At 49.5% G+C, this 10353-nt stretch overlaps 1 protein-coding gene across 1 annotated transcript in view; it reads left to right on the top strand.

Annotated features, from left to right (window-relative positions):
• The window catches only part of LOC140405541 (natural resistance-associated macrophage protein 2-like), a 240484-nt gene that overhangs the window by 69209 nt on the left and 160922 nt on the right, over positions 1-10353 (top strand). Inside the window, exon 2 of the mRNA XM_072494106.1 lies at positions 6318-6400. Within this exon, the coding sequence (XP_072350207.1) occupies positions 6318-6400 (83 nt within the window). The remainder of the gene's footprint in view (positions 1-6317; positions 6401-10353) is intronic.

Raw genomic sequence — 10353 nt, 5'->3', positions numbered from 1 at the left:
ACCTAACCTGCACATCTTTGGACACTAAGGGACAATTTAACACAGCCAATCCACCTAACCTGCACATCTTTGGACACTGAGGGGCAATTTATCATGGCCAATCCACCTAACCTGCACATCTTTGGACACTAAGGGACAATTTAACACGGTCAATCCACCTAACCTGCACATCTTTGGACACTAATGGACAATTTAACATGGTCAATTCACCTAACCTGCACATCTTTGGACACTAAGGGACAATTTAACATGGCCAATCCACCTAACCTGCACATCTTTGGACAGTGGGATGAAACCGGAGCAGCCGGAGGAAAAGCATACAGACATGGAGTGAAAGTGCAAACTTTACACAATTACCTGTGGTCGGAATCAAACGCGGGTCCCTGGCGCTGTGAGACAGCACGGTGGGTGTACCTACACCACAGGGACTGCAGCGGTTCAAGACGGCAGCTTACCATCACCTTCCGAAGGGGCAATTAGGGACGGGCAATAAATGCTGGGCGCAGCCAGCGACGCCACATCCTGTGAAAGAATTGTTTATAAGTCTAGACAACCTGGCACTGACGTGGAGGGTTGTTTGCCTTTGCCACATATAGTCTGGGCATTTGATAAGCGATACCCATTCTGCTCTGTAAATTGGGGGCAAAGAGGAGCTTTCAATGCTACGTGGGTGCGATGCTGCCCAGCACTTTGGGAAAGCCAGTTAGGTGGTACTCCTGGATGGCTCTATCTCATGTCCACCCTGTGGTAGGGAGAATTGCGTCAATCGTTCAGTTCTCCCGAAAGCGGTTGCGCCATTACATGAAGAACAATTAGCTGTGTGGCACAGCGGATGATAGCCCACAGAACTGATGGCACAACAGGTTAAATCGGTTCATGACTTTCACAGTCAAAGGTTGAGTTGATCTTGGTCAAGGGTTTTCAACGCCAAGCTTCTTGCTGACATTTTCATTGGTCCTAAAATTGGCCCTTGAGAAGGTGGGGGTGAGCTGCCTTCTTGAACCGCTGCAGTCCCTGTGGTGTAGGTACACCCACTGTGCTGTTAGGGAGGGAGTTCCAGGATTTTGCCCCAGCGACAGTGAAGGAACGGCGATATATTTCCAAGTCAGGATGGTGAGTGACTCGGAGGGGACCCTCCAGGTGGTGGGGTTCCCAGGTATCTGCTCCTCTTGTCCTTCTAGATGGTAGAGGTCGTGGGTTTGGAAGGTGCTGTCTGAGGAACCTTGGTGCAGTGGATATGAAATGGCACACACTGCGAGAGAATAGAATTAGAATGAATCAGTGAGGAGACTGTGGCTTCAGAATGGGTGTCTCGGAGTGTGAAGTGTTCAGCTCTGATGGTAACTCTATAATAAGAAGCAGGAAGCAGGTCTTGACTTCCTCGACTCCAAGTTTATTGTGTTCAGTAATCATTTCTCCAACAACCCCACAGTGCCACTTGTATCCCCTTTATATATTGGTACAGTCTATTAAACAATAAGTGTGATCCATTAAACAATTAAAACCTGAGTTCTGACTTAAGTACGAGGGAACATTAACTCTTTCTAACATGGGGTAAGAATGGGTTCGCCAAGCGACAGTGACATTCAAGACTCCTTGATGTTCTGTGGTCCCAATTCTATAAATAGTTTGGTGATGATTTCCTTCGCCGGTGTTTGGTGTTGAATTGTAAATTTGTTTCATTGGCTCACTCACATCTATTGCCATTGAGAGTTTCGCGCCAACCCCCTTTGGCAAGGCCTGAAGGTGCGACCGTTTGGCAAAGATGTTAATAGGAACTGGTCTTGTCCAACATAAAGATGCTAAAGAAAGGGCAGGATTTTTGATGTTTGTTCAGTTTTTTTTTAAATGGTATTAACCAACGTGCTTTTGGTCACATTCTAGCCTCGAGTCTTCACAAGAAACGTCAGGAAAAGCTCAGGATTTTTATTATCTCAAAAGGAACTAGGAATGGAATAGATTCTCTGACACTCTGATGGCTGTGTCCTGTGCCACGTCCGCCTCAGATGGATTGAAACCCTTTTGATTGGCTCTCTGGCTTTGAGAGTCCACCCACTGCCCTTCATCGAAGAGAGGACCTGGTCTCCGAGCCAATTAGGGGAGCGCCACAGTGGAGATTCTAACGAGTGGCTGTTCCAGGGGGGTCCTGGAACACTGAAGGAGGCCATTCAGCCCGCAGTGTCTGTTCTGGCTCTCTGACAGAACTATCCAATCAGCCCCACTCCTCTGCTCGTTCCCCATATCCCTGTAAAAGCTCTCCCCTTCCAGTACTTATCCAATTCCCTGTCAAAGGTTATCATTCCATGTGCTTCTACCACCCTTTCAGACAATGACTCGCTGTTTTAATGCAAAATAAAATCTCCTCATCTCTCCTGCCGGTTCTGTTGCCAATCACCGTAAATCTGTGCCGTCTGGTTACTGACCCTGCTGCCACACGACGTTCTCCTGAGCACCTCTTGATTTGGAACACCTTGATTTAAATCTCTCCCTCGGCCTTCTCTGCTCCAAGGAGAACAATCCCAGTCTCTCCGCAAGAACTTCAATCCCTCAACCCTGGCGCCATTCTAATCAACCTCCCTCCGCGCCCTCTCCAAGGCCGTGCCAACCTTCCTCGAGTGTGGTGTCCAGAATTGGACATCGCGGCAGAGATTGTCCGGCTCTGCCACTAGAGGGCCTCGTCGCCGGCAGGACAGGAACATTTGAAGAGCTGACACTGTCACTCTTCCACCGTCTCTGCAATGGGCGGCTGCTTTCAAAGGGGAGGGTGGCGTCGTGGTAACATCGCTTGATTAGTTATTCAGAAGCCCAGGCTAAGGCTCTGGGGACATGGGTTCAAATCCCCCCGTGGAAGGTGGTGGAATTAAAATTCAATTAATAAATCTGGAATACAAAGCTCCATTGATGGCAACCATGACAACTATCATCGATTGTCGTAAAAACCCCTCTGGCTCACTAATGTCCTTTAGGGAAGGAAATCTGCCGTCCTTACCCGGTCTGGCCTACATGTGACTCCAGACCCACAGCAATGTGATTGTCTCTTAAAATGCCCTCTGAAATGGCCGAGCGAGACACTCAGTTGAAGGGCAATTAGGGACGGGCAACCAATGCTGGCCCACATTACTTGAAAGAATTTGGTTTTTTAAAAGTGAGGGAAGAGCGGGTGGTGATTAACATGTCTCTAATCCAGGGCTTGCTAAGCTCCTTGTTGAGCTTGTCAATGGGCTGGGGAGGGCCAGAAGGGGATTTTCAAATCCCAGATCGTGCACAGCTATTGGGAGCTGTGTGGTGAGCTATTCAGTGATGGTTCTGTTGAAGTAAAATTGTTGGGGAAAAGGGTTATTCAGACAGAGTGAGGCCATTGACATTTTGGCCATTTTTCTGCAGCGTGAGGCTGCTATGACCCGCTGATCACCTGACTGCCTAATTCTGCAAAGGTCAGTCATGGTCTTTGGGGGTTGCACTCTAGAATCAGTTCCTGCCTCCTGGCAGTCCCTGGCACCACTATCTGGGCACAGGGATCGTCACCGACCCAAATAGGGCCTCCATAAGACAGAGGAGCAGAATTAGGCCACTCGGCCCATCGAGTCTGCTCCGCCATTCAATCATGGCTGATATTTTTCTCATCCCCATTCTCCTGCCTTCTCCCCATAACCCCGGATCCCCGCATTAATCAAGAGCCTATCCATCTCTGTCTTAAAGACACTCAGTAATTTGGCCTCCACAGCCTTCTGCGGCAAAGAGTTCCACAGATTCACCACCCTCTGGCTGGAGAAATTCCTCCCCATCTCTGTTTTAAAGGATCGTCCCTTTAGTCTGAGATTGTGTCCTCTGGTTCTACTTTTTCCCACAAGTGGAAACATCTTCTCCACGTCCACTCTATCCAGGCCTCGCAGTATCCTGTAAGTTTCAATAAGATCCCCCCTCATCCTTCTAAACTCCAACAAGTACAGACCCAGAGTCCTCAACCATTCCTCATACGACAAGCTCTTCATTCCAGGGATCATTCTTGCGAACCTCCTCTGGACCCTTTCCAAGGCCAGCACATCCTTCCTTAGATACAGAGCCCAAAACAGCTCACAATATTCCAAATGGGGTCTGACCAGAGCCTGATACAGCCTCAGAAGTACATCCCTGGTCTTGTATTCTCCGCATTTTAATGCAACATTGTTTCCTGGGACACAGTTCATTCCACGGAGCTGCCATGACTAGCTCCCGGCTGAGGGTTTGTCCTCCATTTATGTGGACTGACCCAGACATCACAAGTGCCCCAGTCAAAATCCGAGCACGCCCCTGAACAAGCTCTTAAATGAGCTTCTTAACAAATCTTAATTATCCATCAGTGCTAATGGGAGAGCAGGGACCTGACAGCCTTGGTGTGTGCATCCCACATCAAGTAGCACTTTAATGAATCTCTCCACCAACATTGAAAAATTCAACCGATTCACTAATGTCTTTTTGTGAAGGGCACTGCCATCCTTGTCATGTGTGTCTCTTGGACGGCACGGTATCACAGTGGTTAGCACTGTGGCTTCACATCGGCAGGGTCCCAGGTTCGATTCCCGGCTTGGGTGACTGTCTGTGCGGAGTCTGCACGTTCTCCCCGTGTCTGCGTGGGTTTCCTCCGGGTGCTCCGGTTTCCTCACACAAGTCCCAAAAGACGTGGGGCGCGATTCTCCACTCCCGCGCCGGTTGGGTGAATCGCCTGGGCCGCCAAAATTTCCGGGGACGCTGGTCCGACGCCCTCCCGCGATTCTCCCAAGCGGTGGGAACGGCCCGGTCGAGTTTCGTGGGCCGCAGGCCGGAGAATCGCCGGAGACACCCAAAATGGCGATTCTCCGGCACACCCGCGATTCTGAGGCCCGGATGGGCCGGGCGGCCAGGCCAAAACGGCGGGTTCCCCCCGGCGCCGTCCACACCTGGTCGCTGCCGTCGTGGGCGGTGCGTGAACGCTGGGGCGGCCTGCGGGGGGGCGAGGGGGGATCCTGTACCGGGGGTACCTCAAATGTGGCATGGCCCGCGATCGGTGCCCACCGATCGTCGGGCCGTCCTCTCTGAAGGAGGACCTCCTTCCTTCCGCGGCCCCGCAAGATCCGTCCCCCATCTTCTTGCGGGGCGGACTCAGAGAGGACGGCAACCACGCATGCGCGGATGACGCCCGTTATGCGGCGCCGTCCGCGTCATCTATGCGGCGGCGCCTTTACGCGGGCGACAAGGCCTGGCGCGGGTAGATGACGCGGCCCCGATCCTGGCCCATTGTCAGGGCCTGAATCGGTCGGGACCGGGGCCGTTTCGCGCCGTTGTGAACCTCGACGGCGTTCACGACGGCGCGGCCACTTCGGCGCGGGAGTGGAGAATCCCGCCCATGCTGTTGGTGAATTGGACATTCTGAATTCTCCCTCTGTGACCCGAACAGGCGCCGGAATGTGGCGACGAGGGGCTTTTCACTGTAACTTCATTGCAGTGTTAATGTAAGCCTACTTGTGACAATAAAGATTATTTATTTATTATTTGACCCACAACCACGTGGTTGACTCTTAACTGCCCCCAGAAGGGCAATAAATATTGGCTTTGCCAGTGATGCCAACATCAGCATGAATAAGTTGAAGGCTCTCTGAGCTGGGTGTTTCTCCATGGGAAGAGTGCGCAGATTTCTCACTCAATTGATTGGCGGGCACGAGTTGATATCCGCTCGGAAAGATGGGCAGGTGGTACTGAAGGAGCTGGCACTCGTTTGGTGTCCGAGGCTGGTAGCTCAGGGAAAGCACTTTGCCTTGGTTCGTGGTTCCGGTCAAATTGGAAGGTGGCACAGCCAATCGAATCATTCGCGCTCACTGATCTGGCTTGACACCTTCTGGGATGGCAGGGCAGAGCTGAGGAAGATCCCATGTCGGGAATCTCAGGGGTGAAGCTGTATGTGGCAATACTCTGCCACAGCGCAGTTTGGTTCCAGTGTGCCCTGGCACCGTGCCACCCATACCTAACATGTCTGCTGTGCTTTTCAATGATTTATTCATGTAGCTATTTTGCCACAGGCTGTGCAAGTGTCAAGGTTAAACTCAGAGGCCGCGCCAACATGTTTGACTGCAATCTTCAGATTGTGCAGTCGCTCAGCCCCTCCCCCGCCCAAAATCCCACCCGGAGTCAGGCCGTTATCCGACTAACTTTGTTGGCAACTTTCACTGTACCTCAGCTGCTATTCTTTTTTTTTTAAATCAAGTTAAATTTAATAGCTAAAGATTTGATTCATCCAGCCCTCCCCACACACTGCCCTTCCCATCTCTCAGATCTCACAGAATGTCTGCTTACATCCATTCTAGGGAACAGGCTGTTTCGGAGAATTCGGAGTTGCAACAGGCTCCTTTCACCATGTCACTGAAGCGAGAAAAGACGGAGCTACCAGGTAAAAATTATCGTTATATTCTAGAGTGGAATTAATGAAAACCAACAATCTGTACCAAGTGCTCACATCGGTCTTTGTTCCTCCCTCACCAGTCTCTTTCAATTTCTCTCTCTCTATTGTTTTGTCTCTGCTTCTATTCCTTTTCCTCTCTGTTTCTCTCTGCCTGCTGTCTCTCCTCCTCTATCTCTGTCCATTGTTTCATCTCTTTGGCTCTGTTTTTTCCTCGCTATTTTTCCCCCTCTCTTCTTCTGTCTTCCACATCGCTGTTGTGGGATTTGAACTCATGTTCTTGAATTGAGCGGCTTACTTTAGCAGTAATGTTATAAATCTAGGTAATACTAACTCTGAGGTGTCCCTTCCTGACTTGATGTTGAGTGATCTCTTGATTTATTTCCAGGTTGTCTTTTGATCTGGCTCCGGGTCGTGTTTTGATCTGGCTCCGGGTCGTGTTTTGATTTGGCTCCGGGTCGTGTCTTGATTTGGCTCCGGGTCGTGTTTTGATTTGGTTCTGGGTTGTGTTTTGATCTGGCTCCGGGTCGTGTCTTGATTTGGCTCCGGGTTGTGTTTTGATTTGGTTCTGGGTTGTGTTTTGATCTGGCTCTGGTTTGTGTTTTGATCTGGCTCTGGGTTGTGTTTTGATCTGGCTCCGGGTTGCGTTTTGATTTGGCTCCAGGTTGTGTTTTGATCTGGTTCCAGGTCATGTTTTGATTTGGCTCCGGGTTATGTTTTGATCTGGCTCCGGGTTGTGTTTTGATCTGGCTCCGGGTCGTGTTTTGATCTGACTCCGGGTTGTGTTTTGATCTGGCTCCGGGTTGTGTTTTGATCTGGTTCCAGGTCATGTTTTGATTTGGCTCCGGGTTATGTTTTGATCTGGCTCCGGGTTGTGTTTTGATCTGGCTCCGGGTCGTGTTTTGATCTGACTCCGGGTTGTGTTTTGATCTGGCTCCGGGTTGTGTTTTGATCTGGCTCCGGGTTGTGTTTTGATCTGACTCCGGGTTGTGTTTTGATCTGGCTCCGGGTTGTGTTTTGATCTGGCTCCGGGTTGTGTTTTGATCTGGCTCCGGGTTGTGTTTTGATCTGGCTCCGGGTTGTGTTTTGATCTGGCTCCGGGTTGTGTTTTGATCTGGCTCCGGGTTGTGTTTTGATCTGGCTCCGGGTTGTGTTTTGATCTGGCTCCGGGTTGTGTTTTGATCTGGCTCCGGGTTGTGTTTTGATCTGGCTCCGGGTTGTGTTTTGATCTGGCTCCGGGTTGTGTTTTGATCTGGCTCCGGGTTGTGTTTTGATCTGGCTCCGGGTTGTGTTTTGATCTGGCTCCGGGTCGTGTTTTATCCTGGTTCCGGGTGATGTCTGGATTTGGTTTCGGATTGGGTCTTTAAGGTGGTTGATGGGGTGTCAAAGCAGGTTCTTGGATGGTGTTGAGCTTCTTGAGTGTTGTTGGAGCTGCGCTCATCCAGGCAAGTGGAGAGTATCCATCACACTCCTGACTTGTGCCTTGTAGATGGTGGACAGGCTTTGGGGGGTCAGGAGGAGAGTTACTCTCCGCAGGGTTCCCAGCCTCTGAGCTGCTCTGGTAGCCACAGTATTTATACGGCTGGTCCAGTTCAGTTTCTGATCAATGGTAACCCCCAGGATGTGGACTGTGGGGGATTCAGCGATGGTAATGTCATGGGGCGATGGTTAGATTCTCTTATTGAAGATGATCATTGTCTGGCACTTGTGTGGTGTGAATGTAACTTGCCATTTGTCAGCCCTGAGCCTGGATATTGTCCAGGTCTCGCTGCATTTGGACAGGGACTGCTTCAGTATCTGAGGAGTCGCGAATGGTGCTGAACTTTGTGCAGTCATCAGCGAACATCCCCACTTCTGACCTTATGATGGAGGGAAGGTCATTGATGAAGCAGCTGAAGATGGTTGGGGCCGAGGACACGACCCTGAGGAACTCCTGCAGTGATGTCCTGGAGCTGAGATGATTGACCTCCAACCACCACAACCATCTTCCTTTGTGCCGGGTATGACTCCAACCAGCGGGGAGATTTGCCTTGAGTCCATTCTGGAGAAGGTTGGTGTGGTGTGTGCGATGATTAAACAATCTTTCTGTCCCATAGTTTTATCTGTTCTCGTTCTTCTGAAGAGAACAGTGCCAGTAAATGTTCACTGTCGCAAGAGGACACAGCCGCTAAGTACGATGGTCATGTTGTCAGACAGGCTAGTGGAAATGGCAGAAAATCAACTATATGTTCATGACACACAAAATCAGGTGGCCATGAAGAGTTAAAAAGAACTTTTCTGACTCACCGACATCTGGGTGGGTTGCTGAGACGTTCAGGGGACCTGTCTTGGTTTTGTCTGCTGTTTAACCTGCAGGTTGTGGTGCGACTAATGATGGTCTGCCTGTACATCCACATTTACCTCATGTTCATTTTGGACGTTGGAATCTCAGATGGATAGTGTTGACTGTGTGCTTCGCTGACTTTTGTGCCGTTAAATTTCTTTTCTTTATTTAAAACCACGGAATCTTGTGGCTTTATTTCCTGAGTGATTTTGCATTTTGTCTACTTTAATCAAAAAAAGCTGACTGATCGGGCTCCGGGTCGTGTTTAGATCGTAACAAATTTTGGGATCCCGTCAAGGACCATAACCATAGAATTCCCACAGTACAGAAGGAGGCCATTTGGCCCACTCCCCCACCCTCTCTCCCAACCTCACCTAACCTGCACATCTTTGGACACTAAGGGACAATTTATCATGGCCAATCCACCTAACCTGTACATCTTTGGACACTAAGGGACAATTTATCATGGCCAATCCACCTAACCTGCGCATCTTTGGGCACTAAGGGACAATTTAACACGGCCAATCCACCTAACCTGCACATCTTTGGACACTAAGGGACAATTTATCATGGCCAATCCACCTAACCTGCACATCTTTGGACACGAAGGGACAGTTTAACATGGCCAAACCTCCTAACATGTACATCTTTGGACACTAAGGGACAATTTATCATGGCCAATCCACCTAACCTGTACATCTTTGGACACTAAGGGACAATTTATCATGGCCAATCCACCTAACCTGCACATCTTTGGACACTAAGGGACAATTTAACACGGCCAATCCACCTAACCTGCACATCTTTGGACACTAAGGGACAATTTATCATGGCCAATCCACCTAACCTGCACATCTTTGGACACTAAGGGACAGTTTAACATGGCCAATCCCCCTAACCTGCACATCTTTGGACACTAAGGGACAGTTTAACACGGCCAATCCACCTAACCTGTACATCTTTGGACACTAAGGGACAATTTAGCATGGCCAATCCCCCTAACCTGCACATCTTTGGACACTAAGGGACAGTTTAACATGGTCAATCCACCTAACCTGTACATCTTTGGACACTAAGGGACAGTTTAACATGGTCAATCCACGTAACCTGCACATCTTTGGACACTAAGGGACAATTTAGCATGGCCAATCCACCTAACCTGTACATCTTTGGACACTAAGGGACAGTTTAACATGGTCAATCCACCTAACCTGTACATCTTTGGACACTAAGGGACAGTTTAACACGGCCAATCCACCTAACATGCACATCTTTGGACACTAAGGGACAGTTTAACATGGTCAATCCACCTAACCTGTACATCTTTGGACACTAAGGGACAGTTTAACACGGCCAATCCACCTAACCTGTACATCTTTGGACACTAAGGGACAGTTTAACATGGTCAATCCACCTAACCTGTACATCTTTGGACACTAAGGGACAGTTTAACACGGCCAATCCACCTAACATGCACATCTTTGGACACTAAGGGACAATTTATCATGGCCAATCCACCTAACCTGTACATCTTTGGACACTAAGGGACAATTTATCATGGCCAATCCACCTAACCTGCACATCTTTGGACACTAAGGGACAATTTAACACGGCCAATCCA

The sequence above is a fragment of the Scyliorhinus torazame genome, chromosome X (assembly GCF_047496885.1).
Source record: "Scyliorhinus torazame isolate Kashiwa2021f chromosome X, sScyTor2.1, whole genome shotgun sequence".
Classification (NCBI taxonomy): Eukaryota; Metazoa; Chordata; class Chondrichthyes; order Carcharhiniformes; family Scyliorhinidae; genus Scyliorhinus; species Scyliorhinus torazame.
This window is presented reverse-complemented; position numbering and strand designations above follow the sequence as displayed.